This window comes from Brassica rapa, chromosome A03, assembly GCF_000309985.2.
Source record: "Brassica rapa cultivar Chiifu-401-42 chromosome A03, CAAS_Brap_v3.01, whole genome shotgun sequence".
In the NCBI taxonomy this organism is placed as follows: Eukaryota; Viridiplantae; Streptophyta; class Magnoliopsida; order Brassicales; family Brassicaceae; genus Brassica; species Brassica rapa.
The window spans coordinates 26,312,594-26,326,409 of NC_024797.2; the positions used below are offsets into that span (position 1 = coordinate 26,312,594).

The 13,816-nt window shown below is 31.9% G+C and overlaps 1 protein-coding gene across 1 annotated transcript; it reads left to right on the top strand.

The window, feature by feature from the left end:
- Positions 1–229: 229 nt before the first annotated feature.
- Positions 230–10,073, top strand: LOC103861404. Its single transcript, XM_033288153.1, has 2 exons — positions 230–9,762; positions 9,847–10,073. Exon 1 carries the CDS (start codon positions 4,554–4,556, stop codon positions 5,688–5,690), a length of 1,137 nt encoding a protein of 378 aa, XP_033144044.1. The 5' UTR covers positions 230–4,553; the 3' UTR covers positions 5,691–9,762; positions 9,847–10,073.
- The last annotated feature ends 3,743 nt before the right edge of the window (positions 10,074–13,816 follow it).

The following is a 13,816-nucleotide window of genomic DNA, read 5'->3' on the forward strand; positions in this document are numbered from 1 at the left end:
GCAGAGGCTTAACGTGAGACCCAATTAACCAGAGAAGTCTCTTCAAATTTGCTGACACCGGAATGATCCAAAGCAAAGCGCTACACAGTAACAATACCTAACGCACGTCAAGGGAAGCCACAAAAGTTTATTTAACAAAATTTAGGTTAATGAAGACCTTTTGAAGGAATTTGAATGTGTCAGAATGCTGAAATAGAACCAGATTTTCAAGAGATTAGTGTGTCCTTTCAGGCTCAGAGAAGCAAGACCATTGGGCATCTCTTGGAAGTTTTCAAGGTTTAGAAGACTCTCAGCCTCCTTTTGCATTAAACAAATGACGTTTTAGTGTGGCATTTCTTTGCTACTTGATGTACGATTTCACGTAGACTTAACTCTCTCCCACCAGTTCTTCTATATATTGAAGTAGTTTAACTCTCTCATTTTCTCACTCTCATACCAAAATACTTTGCTCTCTCTCTCTGATCGGTTGTGTAAGAATGTCCGATTCACATAGCCTTCAAGATATATTTCACGAGACAAATGCTGGTAAACTAATCCCCTTAACCTCATTTTGTAAGCAATTGCCAATAGATTACGCATGAACCCAGTCAACATAACTTCTTATATATGTTTTAATAAAATATAATATTAAGCAAAACCTTGTCTCACTTTTGTCATGAGAACTTATAAGGTTTTTTGTTGTCTTTTATTGTTTTTTTTTTTTGCAGTCATAATAGCCATCCTGCAGAAGTCCGTCCTTCCTACAGAGAAGGTGAGCACGAACTTTAGTCTCTAAAGTCGAAGCACCAACACGAGGTATATTACTTGATAAAAAAGACTTCAAATCAACACCCTGTATAGTCATCATACCATAACTATAAGTCCATAACTATCAAAACAGAGGAATTTCTAGCAAACTAAAGATGAATTTCAAGAGTCATAGACAGAAAAAGACCTGAGTGTAGGCTATGAGCATGTTGCATTTCTTCAGTGCAGAGTAGATGATAATGCTCTTAGTATAGTGATCAAGTTTGTCCCAGTTAAAGATCACTGCAGGATTTGTTTGCTCGCACATCATGTGAAGAGCAAGCAAGTTTATAGCCTTCTTAATGACTCATTTCCTTGCGTATGGAGGCTTTTAATATTCATATGAAACTGAAGAGAGTTTGCATGTGGAGAAATCTCGAAACTGTTGCCACCCTTCATCGTCCAGATTAGATCTTTCCATGCAAAGCCAAACATGAAACCTGTTCGAAAAAATCTGTCAAGATTCTCAGCTTCTGGCGCCTTTGTCGTTGACAAGTGGAGGAGCTCGTTTAATTGATTGACATCCAACACTGTCTGATTTGATGCTTCTCCCTGCATTGTAGTTAATTTCAGTTCAGCCACCATGTCATATTCTAAGACAAAACAAAAACACCTAAATACAAAAAAAAAAGAAGGTAGGCGGTAATTAAGCACTTTACATTAGAATCTAGATTAGTGCATAGGGGAAATATATTTCAGAACTAAGAACACACCGTATATATTTTTGGAGTAGTATTATTGTTACTATCTTTCAATGCGATTCTGCGTAAAAGCCCATTAACCACTTCCACAATGTTCTTGATGAAGTCCAACTCTGGAATCCTACTGCAAAACATAAAGTTTAAAGAAAAGATAAATACTCTTTAAGCTTCTAATCATACCTATTTTCTCTATAAGACAATCCAATTGTTTCAGCCGCAAACTTCAAAGCTTTCTTCCATCTCAAGACCCTAAGACGTGGATGCTTCTTCTGCAAGTTTGGGAACGGTTTGCCAAAATCTCCGGTCTGTTTCTCAACGTGGGAAGTCTTGACCTTAAAAAAGATGGGTATCACGAAGTCAAGTTGCTTCCTCAACAAGCAATTCCTGATCTCAGCGAGCTCGTCCAAGCACCACCGTGACTGCAAGCAACTGATGGAAAAGATGACGATCACGTACGATCCGAGAGTTTTTGATATGGTTAAAGAGATCCTTTAACCGTTCTCCCGTTGCATTGCTGTCCGTGAACACATTTACGTTGCTATCTTTCAGATGATGTTTGATATGTGGCACTAGTGTCAGCCGCAGGTCTTTCCCTCGGTAACTGTGAACACCTGAGGCCTATTCTCCATCTCAGACAACAGTTTTGGATCTCTTTTTTCTTGAGGGTGATTTGAGGAAAGTCAACCAAACAATCTAGACTCTGATTAAGCTCGTTGTTACTTAATTATCAAACTTTTATTAGTAGAAGTTGAAAAATCACCAGGTCATCACTAGCTAGGAAGCATCATTTGCATGATTTTTGTATTTTTTAGAAAAATATGTTATCGAGTAGTTGACCAAACCTAAATAGAAAAAAATGTGACACATTGTACATGCATATAAAATAAGCTTATCGTATTGAATTTGAAAACATCAGGAAATGTTATGATATGATAAATCTTTGGGAGTGTAAGTGAAGTGATGGTCAGGGCCTTGTCACGATTTAGCCAGGCCCATCATTTAAAATGTTTATCCAACTAACTTATTGAAAATGAAAACATCTCCCAAATCAAAACTTATCTCAAGTCATCATAAATCTAATCGTTGGTTTTAATTAGTTAACATTCTACTCACACCTTTGCTTTTGGATTGAGACAGCAGATATTATCCAAAGCCAAATAGCGCACATCTCATAACACTTGTAAAACACATGCAGCCAATAAAATTGCACATTAAACCCTTTTCAGTCTGCCGTGAGTTCGATGCATTAGTCTTTGACTACATCTGAACTGGATAACAGAGTATAAACTAATCTGATTGTTTTTATTAGTTCTGCTGTTTCTCCTTTATCCATTAAATTCCTCTTTAAATTCTAAAAGAACGCGTTTTAATATTTTTCCTTCTTTTGTTATATCGAACGCGTTTTAATTCATTTTCGTGGTTGTCATGTGACTGCGAAACAAAATAACAATGGGGGTGATTGGTTGGGCTGTAGAAAGTGACTTTAGCTTTAATTTTCATCTACAACCTTAAATACTACCAATCATGCTTTATCTTGGTTTTTAAAGCTACAACCAAAAAATTAAAACTACAGCAAAAACACACAAAAAATGGCTGTAAACATCTTATTTTCTAAAGCCCCATTTTTTTAGCTGTAGGAAATTTTAAAGCTACATCATTTAAAGCTAAATCAAAAATCCTACAGACAAAATATTAAAGTAAATTTTCTACAATTACAACCCAACCAATCACCCCCATTAATTAGAATGAAGCTTATTTGTCGCTTTTGAATTTTGATTGGTAAAATGCTTTTGTGACAATCATACGATTTTATTGGTTGGGAAATATGCAGTTTCGTTCTCTATTCATGTATTTAGAAATGAAGTTATGATATTGATTGGTACGCGTCATTTGTGGAAAGTTTATATCTAATGATCACTTTATACGCCATGTGAATTGCTCATAAGCGGTAATTCTAGGGAAAAAGTATAAAGAATTAAAGTGATGCAAAAAGTAGTAAGTGGTTTTGTTCTTTTCCAACCGTCATTAACGGTTAGTTTCACCGACCAAAGTAAATGACACTTAAAATTATTGCAAAGGACCAAGGTCTCTGAATAAAATATTTTATGCGCTCATGAACACTGAAACTTTTTTGTGTCAACAAATAAATACATCAAAATAATTTAAATAACTAAATTAGTACTCCCTCCGTTTTTGTATAAATGCATATTCTGAAAAAAAAACTGTTTCAAAACAATACATTTTTATATTTCCAAAGCAATTTTTGTCAACTAATAATGAAAAATTATGAAATTTAAAAACATTAATTACATTTTAAAGTTTTATTAGTTTAAAAATATAGAAAATTTAAAATTTAAAAAACTATGCATTTATAACTAAAAATGTGAAAAATTCTAATACATATATTATTTTGAAGCGGAGGGAATAGTTCTTAGTCTAGAAAAATATAATGTGACGGCTACATCATTTGTGTTGAATTTGAAGATATTTATATAAAATTGAAATTTGAAACTAAAATAGCAGGCAAATGTGACGGCTACATCCTTTTTGTTACGTTACAATTTGAATTATCACGGAGGAAGATTTATAACAGAGATATTTAAATTCTTTTAACAATTCAGACAGTTTGATCTCCGGGGTAATGTTGTTTTTAGTGTTCAGAATATTTAACTAGATAGGGATCCTTCTGAACTTTTTTTTTACAAGAATATTCATGAAGTTTAAAAAAGTTATCAACAAATAACATAATAAACAGTTATTTAAAATTTTAATATTTTTTTATTATCACTTGTTTTTATTTATATTTGTTTTACAATATTCTGTTTTTTGTTCAATATATGTTTGATGATACCTTACACAAACTACCAAAGACGAATATTCTCCCCTCGGCGGATGCCTACTTAACATTTAAAAAAAAAAGTCTTTCGGACAAGACATGTCTTCCACCATTTCACTTCCGTCTTCCTCTTAAAATTCCCAAAACCCTTTTTCAAAGTTCTCTCCTTTATCCCCGGAACCAAAAAAGGAACTCACTTTATCTTATCGATTCACCCCCACACTACTCCAATGGCGCCGTCAACGGAACTTCAAGGCTCCTCCTTCCTCCGCCGAATCAGCATCCGCCGCAACCAGATCGTCTCCATGGACGTCTCTCACGACCAACACCTCGAGGAACTCGAGTACTTCCAGAAACACGTCTCCGATTGCCTCTCGGAGTTACTCTCCCCACCACCGCCGCCTCCTTCCTCCTCCTCCTCCTCCTCCGCCTCTCAGCCGTCTGATCCCATCCTCTCGATCCCTTGGCTGAAGAACCTCCTCGACGTTTACATGTCCTGCGAAACGGAGTTCAAAGGGGTCCTCTCAACGGTCCAGATCTCAAAGTCTCCGTCTTTAGAGAAGGGTTTGCAGGAAACGCTCGATCGGATTTTGAAATCGCTCGATATCTGTAACGCCGTAAGTAACGGCATTGATTCCGTTAGCCAGAGCCGACGTCTGGCGGAGATAGCCGTCACGGCGCTTAAACAACGGCCGTTATGTAACGGAAGCGTTCTTAGAGCTAAACGCGCGTTAACAAGCCTCCTCGCTGTGTTAAACGCCGACGGAAAAGATAGAAACGGCGGAAGTAGTAGCCGTCGGACAACGTCACGGTCGTGGTCGTTTGGACAACGCAGTAGCGTCCACGTCAGCAAGAACTGGTCCGCGACGAAGCAGATTCAGGCGATGGCGGGTACTCTGGTGCCGCCACGTGGAGCAGAAGCCTCTGGAGTTTACATAATGAGCAGCGTTATGGTTCTTGTGATGTGGGTGCTAGTCGCTGCGGTTCCTTGCCAGACAAGCAACGTTATCGCGGCGCCTTTGCAGCTTCAGAAACACCAGAGCTGGGCTAGCGCCGCGGTGAACATTCAGGAGAGGGTTGGCGAAGAGATGAAAGGGAAGGAGAAGCGTTTTGGTGGAGGGCTGATGGAGGAGATGGTGAGGATGGAGAGGGTTGGTTTGTCTTTGTTGGAGTTCACGGAGAGGTTTAAATTTCCGGCGGAGGAAGAGGAGGAAGTGGCGGAGAAGGTGGAGGAGATGGATGAGATATGCCGGGGGATGGAAGTGGGGTTGGAGGGTTTGAAGAGACAAGTGAGGGAAGTGTTTCATAGGTTGGTGAGAAGCAGACTAGAGATTGTCTCGGTGCTTGATCAAGCTACTGCAATCTAGTTTAGTATAAAAGCACTAATCTTTGAAAAAAAACTTTTTGATGTGTATAATCTACATTTCGTATACATACACACATATATGTTTGGTTTCTGGTATATGAAAACTCAAAAACTCTAGATTAGTTTCCTGAGGCCTGTTATTCTCCTGACTTGTGATTGTTTCCAGAAGGTTCTGTTTGTTACCGGGTCGGTTTGGTCCATTAGTGTCTGAAGCAGGTTGTTGATGTGTGCTCTTTTGAATTTTTTGCTATTTGCCACCGTCAAGTTTGGCAGTTGTTTCTGATGAAGCTTCTCTGTGATTTTGTTTTTTTCTTGGCCTGTAAAAAAAGAATCAATGATCGTTTTATGGATACAATGAGCAAGCAGTGATTTGATTGGATAGGTGTTCTTGTTCTAAAGGGATCTTACTCTCTCAATAGGTCAATGGATGTAGTCTGTGAATCATTGGTCTCGTCTTTGTCTTGCTTATTATTACCTTTGATTTATAAATGATTGGAGATTTTAGTTGTAATATGTAGCTCTTCCATGCACTTGCCATTTTAATAGATGATGACATTTTCAGGAAATTTTTTAAACCTTCAAGTCTGCTGCACTCATCTCTGTGTCCGAGATTCTGAATACATCGACAAGACTCTGAATCAACTCTGCCGAAGCCTTCATGGTTTTAGCTGAAGCTTTCTTGGGGCTTAGGCATTCGGTTATTCCGATTTATAAGCATCTAAACAAGGAAAAACTGAGTGAGATTAAACTAAGGGAAACAATAAAATACTGCATTAAGTGAAATACAAAGGAATTCGCCTGTAGAGAAACGGCCACGGCTTCATGCATGAAAGATATTGTTCTTGCTAAATTCAACCATCAGTTTGGCTAGAAGTGTCTCCAGTTGCATTTCCCATAAAGTGGGCAAGCTTAAAAATGTGCAATATATGAAAGCTCTCCTGAAACAATGGGAGATTGAAATGTACAAAGATTGCTTGTCACCACATTCCTTGCGACGCAAGCATAGTTTCTACACCAGCAAGTCCACTATTATATAACTGAAATGTACTAAATGAATTCATAGACGTGATATTGGACGTTTATCAATGGAGAACTTGAGAAGTGAAGTAAAGCCTACTTAAATAGATTCCCAATCATGAAGCATCCGAGTTGCAGAAGCCAACGAGCAAGGTCCCTATACACCTCACACCAGCTCTCATGCTGTTGAGAGATGTCAGTGACGTCATCTTCGAAGGCGATGTAATGTTTTTTCATCTGCTCTGTCTTGATGCCCTGCTTCAAAGGCCTCCATAGCTCGAAGAGGTTTTGTTTAGGGTTTAAGGAAGAAGAACAAAACAGAGAGGAAGAAATAAACAAGTTTCTCCAAGGGACAACAATAGACCGGGAATAATCCGGTTTAGTTTACAAATGTCTAATTCTCAGATTGGTTTCATTTGGTTTGGTTTAGACCAGTTGATCCGATTTAATTTATTTGGTAGTTTTTTTCATTTTTTTTTTGACAAAAGAACACTCAAATTAAAACATTAGCGTTTTAGAGATAAGAATTCATAGGATATTAATGGTGACCAAAAAATGATAAGGAATAATGCATTCTCTAAAATTCCTATAAAAAATCACCATTCACAAGGAATAATAATTTCTCTTCTTTCCCTCTCGTTCCTTTTTTTTAGAGAATTAAAGGACAAAATTATTTCTTATTAAATTTGAGAAATAACAATCATTTCTTTTCATTCCTGCTATTTTATTTTCATATATTCATTTTTTTATTCGTTCTTCTTATTTCCCGAATGGTCACCAGTCAGACCCATAGTCTTACCGTAGAGAAAAGTTTACATGAACATTTCCATGGTAGTTAAACTTCCTGATCTACAAAAAAATTATGCAGAGATTAGAAGAACCAACAATGAAATCAAAACTAGTAGCTAGTGTTGTTCAAAAAAAAAAACTAGTAGCTAGTCAGAACCACGACTAGTCCACCAACCATTACTAACCATGCTTTCCTCTTTCTTTTACTAAGATTAAAAGCCTTGTTAGCAACATGTATCAACTTTTCTTAAAAACATATGTCAATAGATTGTTTTTTAAGTTACAAAAAAAAGATTGTTTTTTCCTCACTCTCAAAAATTTGATTACAATTTGAAAACATTTGCTAAGACTAATAACAACTTGGTTCACATATATATAATTGATTAGTTAAGTAATGACACGAAAACGCGTATGAGAGACATATCACATCAAATTCAAAGTAATTTAACAGACGGATAATAATAGTTTTATATATTGGCTTGAGTAATCATTCAAGCAATGATAAATATCAATAGCTCTAGTCGACCCAAACAAAATTGTGACAACGAGAAGATTAATAAAAAAACAGTAGTGACAATGTCATCTTATCACCATGTTATTAAAGAATGAATTCGTGCATTGAGACGTACGACATAGCATTCCTTTGTACGGTACTAACTTGTTTTGTTAATTGTACGGAACTAATTTGTTTTGTTTAATTGTACGGATCACTAACTTGATTGATGCTATTATATAATACTAAAACTAAAATATACCGATTAAGTTACTCAAAATACATTTATAATCAAGTGACTGGTAAATTCATTTTTTTGTCGATTTCCATTTGGCACAAAACACTGCGGATAGATTTTACAGGCGCATATAGTAATATACTTATGTGAGGAACTGAGGATACAGAACATAATTCATACATAGATGACAGTGTCATGACAGTATCTATATATGAGACGATGACTAGAATTTTAATCCTTTGTGCCGGAGTTGCCAAGAGTTAATAGGAAATTCATTAACTAGTCATGAAATTATTAATCCATCAAAGTTTCTATTGTTTTCTAATAAAGAGATAATCTATCGTTTGTTAATGATATACTTCTATAGTTTCTTATAAAATCCTTTTAAAATATTACACGTTTACGATATGATATGTGGTTCTGAACCTACATGATAGATCGGTTTCAGGGCATATATTTTTAGGTTTAGTGGTGGTATCAAATTAATGAACGTTAACATTCAAATCTGCTTAATTATTGCAGCTGGTATTTTAATTTCTTAGTAAGTATTCAACTCTATGAACAAGTTTACCAAGATTCAACTTTCTTTTGAAGAGAGAGTAGTGTCAAACTTAAATATAACTCGGTAAAATTGACGGCAAAAATATATTTTTGGTTAACTTATAAGTATGATTATATATTAGATAACAACTGCAAAAATCTATCACGGGTTCCTTTTCACGTATATATGGTTTTATTTAAATAAGGACCAATTATTAGAAAGATAAAACTGAATGGTCAATCTATAGTGATTCCATGCTTAAGAAAAATATACATATAGTTGTTTATGTACGTTTACGGTATCCGCACAACATATACAGATTAACTAGTGCAAGTGGAACCCTACCCATGACGTCACGAATGTTATTCGTAAGTATAGCTAACTTGTAGAGATTAAATTCATTTTGAAAACATGGCAATCATGATGTAAGAGCTCCAATATTTTATTTAACATTTGGTTATCACCAATAAAATATATTCACCAGTGATTTAAAATAATATTGAAATTTATACAATGGACGGAGACGCACCAGTATTGTGTGTATGTATCGGAATCCTTTATATACTAAATCGCAAGTCGCCTAGCGAATCAAATACTGACACGTGGCAAAAAAATTAAAAATTAAATAAATTTTTTGCTAAAGCAAAAAAAAAACACAAAGCAAACCCACGTATTATACTTTCTGTTCATGGAAGTTACAACATTCCATTTAATAACTGTTTATGGCTAAGAAACTGTTTTTTTCTAACGAAGCAAAAAAAAAACTGTTTATATCTTCTTCATCACAAACAAAGGTATTCATCTGTCTATTTTCTTCACACGTTTCCAATTATGTTTTCAAATCTCCATTATTAAATTGTCTCTGACACATTTGTAACAAGTGCAAACTTCATTTTAACGTCCATGTTGGTCTCACTGCAAAGTTTCAACAATGAAGATTCCAAATCCTAATAGAAGAACCAGGGAGAATGAGACAACAACCTCATAAGTCAAAGGTAAATGATTTTATTTTCATAATCAAATTCAAATAAATTTGAAATTGTACAGAAACTAATCGTGCATTTTTCAATGTGCTATAGAAAGCAAACTTGCAAATTCTACCAATAGTTCCTCGACATGCTCTATTTTCAAAAAAAAAAAAAAAAAGCTCCAATATGCATGGAAAGCAACAGTTACGCGAAAATTACAAAGGGTATGTAAACTAATTTTGTGTCATTGTATTTTTAATTAACGTAAATCAATTAATTTGTATGTTTGGTTTCAGCGACCAGTATGAATATTCAAGATCCGGAAAAAGAATATAAACGCAGCAGCATTCAAGTTGCAACACTGAGAGACAAAATGTAGTTTATTGCATTGGTAAACAATTGTATATTAAAAGCATCATCATTCCTAATTTTCCTACTCTCATATCATTTTTGCTTTGATGTGAAACGCAGAAAATATCTTCTCAAGCACTGCAAACGCTTTTGCACCTTCTTCAAAAGTTGTATCAACACAGCCCTAAATGATATTTCAACAGTAAGTTAAATAACTTTGTAACATAATTTTTTTTACTTTTAGACAGCTCAATTAATTCTTTAAGATTCAGCATAAACTCAAATATTATTGTAATAAACAAAAGTGTATAAACCTAATCATAGAAGATGAAAAATATCTAAAGACTAGGTGCTTAATTATTAATATCTTGATTTTCAAACATATATACCTAGCTTCAGAACTTTAATTAACACATGAATATCACAAAGCAGTAGCTCAAATAGTTAGCCAAATTATTTGCAGTTCTCAAACATATTTGATACTGAAAATAAAGTAAGAAATCCAATATTAGCTTTTCAGGTAACTCATAAGACTATTATTATATGATATAAACATATTGTAAGTATCATTATGGATTTACGTTTTTATGAAGTATCATTTATGAAGAATACTAATACATTTTCTTTGATATTTTAGTTTTAAAAATACCAGATTTTCAGTATGGAACCCTGTGTGCTGATATTGTGGAAGCAATATTTTCATGTATATAGAATTTTTGATTAAAATAATCATTTATTTTGATTGAAAATTATGATAAAATAATTTAAAATACAATAAATTTGATTCGTGCGTAGCACGAGAATAATACTAGTGTATATATAAACCGTCAAGTTGGTGCAAGAGGGGAGGAAGATTTCTTCCCAGTTGCAAGAGCTAGCTGACTAATATCCATTTAAAATGTTTTTAATTAATTATTTTGTTGACTTTGAGTTGTTTGCCTTTGCATATTGCCTTTTATGGGACTTCAATCACCCGTGCCAACTTCCATTCTCCCTCCCCTAAAAAAGAAAGGCTATCATCTATTCATCATGGACCGAAAAACTTTAAGAGCTTAGTACAAAATTCTACAAATGAATTTTTAAACAAAATATATAGAAGCTAATAATAACTATGATATATCTATACTAATAAAAGGGATATTTTGAGGCTCCATAGAGCGTCCACATCAGCAAAAAAACTTCTCTCGAAAGATGACACGTGGCATAAAATATAGTTTTACATTTTAATATTACTAATCTCTACTAATAAAAGGGAGCTTTTGAGGCTCCATAGGGCGTCCACATCAGCGGAAAAAATTTCTCCCGAAAAATGACACGTGGCATAAAATATAGTTTTACATTTTAATATTAATTATTTTCGAAAATTGTAAAAAATATGTAAACATACAGCATTAAAAAATGAAAAACTACATTAAACATATGTAAGATTACCATTTTTTCACTTAAAAAAAAAAAGACGGTTTATCTCCATAATGTAACATTACCGTTTTATAAAAAAAATACTAATAAAATTGACCTTTTAAGGCTCCATAGAGCGTCCACATCAGCAAAAAAAACTTCTTCCGAAAGATGACAAGTTGCATAAAATATAGTTTTACATTTTAATTTTACTAATTTTCGAAAATTATAAATAATATGTAAACATACAGCACAAAAAATGGAAAAACTACATTAAAAATATGTAAGATTATCATTTTTCACTTAAAAAAAAGACGGCTTATCTTCATAATGTAACATTACCGTTTTATAAAAAAAACAAAAAACATTCTATATAATTTTGCAAATAATAAATATATGTAAAAATACAACATAAAAAATGGAAATACTACATTAAACATATGTAAGATTATCATTTTACATTTTTATTTTTAAAAAATAAAATGTAAACATACAACATAAAAATGGAAAAACTACATTAAACATATGTAAAATACCATTTTTCACTAAAAAAAAGACGGTTTATCTCCATATATAATTTTGAAAATAATAAATAATATGTAAACATACAACATAAAAAATGGAAATAATACATTAAGCATATGTAAGATTACCATTTTACATTTAAAAATAATAATAATATGTAAACATACAACATAAAAAAAATAGAAAAACTACATTAAACATATGTAAGATTACCATTTTCACTAAAAGAAATGGCTTATCTTCATAATGTAACATTACCATTTTATATAAAAAAGAAAAAAAAAACATAAATATAACTATTTGACTATTTGTCCAAGTTCTTGTATTAAACATTGCCGTTTTACATTAAAAATGGAAAAATACATTAAGATTTAAACATCTATCTTAAAATGTAAAATATGGATATTAAGTAAATATAAACTATAAGAAAAAGAAATAAACAACTTAAAAACAATGGAAAAAGTATATTAAGATTTAAACATCTATCTTAAAATGTAAAATATAGATATTACCCAAATAGAAAGTATAAGAAAAGGAAATACACAATTTAAAAAAATGGAAGAAGTACATTAGTATTTAAATATCTATCTTAAAATGTAAATCTATCTTAAAATATAAAATTATTAGTAAATAGAAAGTATAAGAAATAGAAATACACAATATAAAGAAAAATAAATCATAAGTAAATATATAATATAAGTAAATACCCAATTTAAAAAATGGAAAATTACATTAAGATTTAAAAATATATCTTAAAATTTAAAATATAGATATTACGTAAATAGAAAGTATAACAAATGGAAATATACAATTTTTAAAAAAAAGGAACACGTACATTAAGATTTAAACATCTATCTTAAAATGTAAAATAGAGATATTAAGTAAATAAAAAGTCATGAAGTGGAAATAAACATTAAGCATTAAATATATATAATATATGAATTATCAATAAATATTAAGTAAATAATGTAAATATATAATATATGAATTATCTATATAATAATAAGTAAATACACAACTTTTTTTAAAAAATGGAAAAAGTTCATTAAGCATTAAACATCTATCTTAAAATGTAAAATATATAATATAAGTTAATACACAATTTGAAAAAATGGAAAAAGTACATTAAGATTTAAATATCTATTTTAAAATATAAAATATAGATATTACGTAAAAAAATTTAAGAAATGGAAATAAACATTTTAAAAAATAGAAAAAGAACATTAAGATTTAAGCATCTATCTTAAAATGTACATCTATCTTAAAATGGTAGTAAATTATATTAAAATGGAAATACCATATTAAACAAAAAAAAATAAAAATGTATAGTTTTACATCAAGAAAGTCCCTATAAAACTCATTATAACATCAACATCAACCTCACACTATGATGGATTGGTGAGTCTAACATGAAGACAAAAATATAAATATTTGATTTTCAAGATAAGAAATTCAGCTTTTATTTAGTTACTCAATATATAATATCTTAAATTATTTTTTTAAAAATATACATAATTTATATATATAGATTAATCTTCCAAACTTAAACTATTATATTATATATGAATAATGTTTTTAAATAAAAATAATTTCTGATTTAAAAAAAAATAAAAACAACAAATGGTTATTTTCAAATAATGAATGTAATTTACATTATACTATCATTTAACAAGTATTAGATACGTTTTGATATATCATTATTTTCTATTTCCAGAAAACAATAAATTGTTAAACATCAATATCATCTAGGTTAAGTATACGAACATCACAAATTCAAACATCACAAAAAATATTTACATAAACAATA

What these genes read in the sequence shown, in the direction of transcription:
- LOC103861404 (XM_033288153.1), top strand. Translation starts at nt 4,554, where the DNA reads ATGGCGCCGTCAACGGAACTTCAAGGCTCCTCCTTCCTCCGCCGAATC.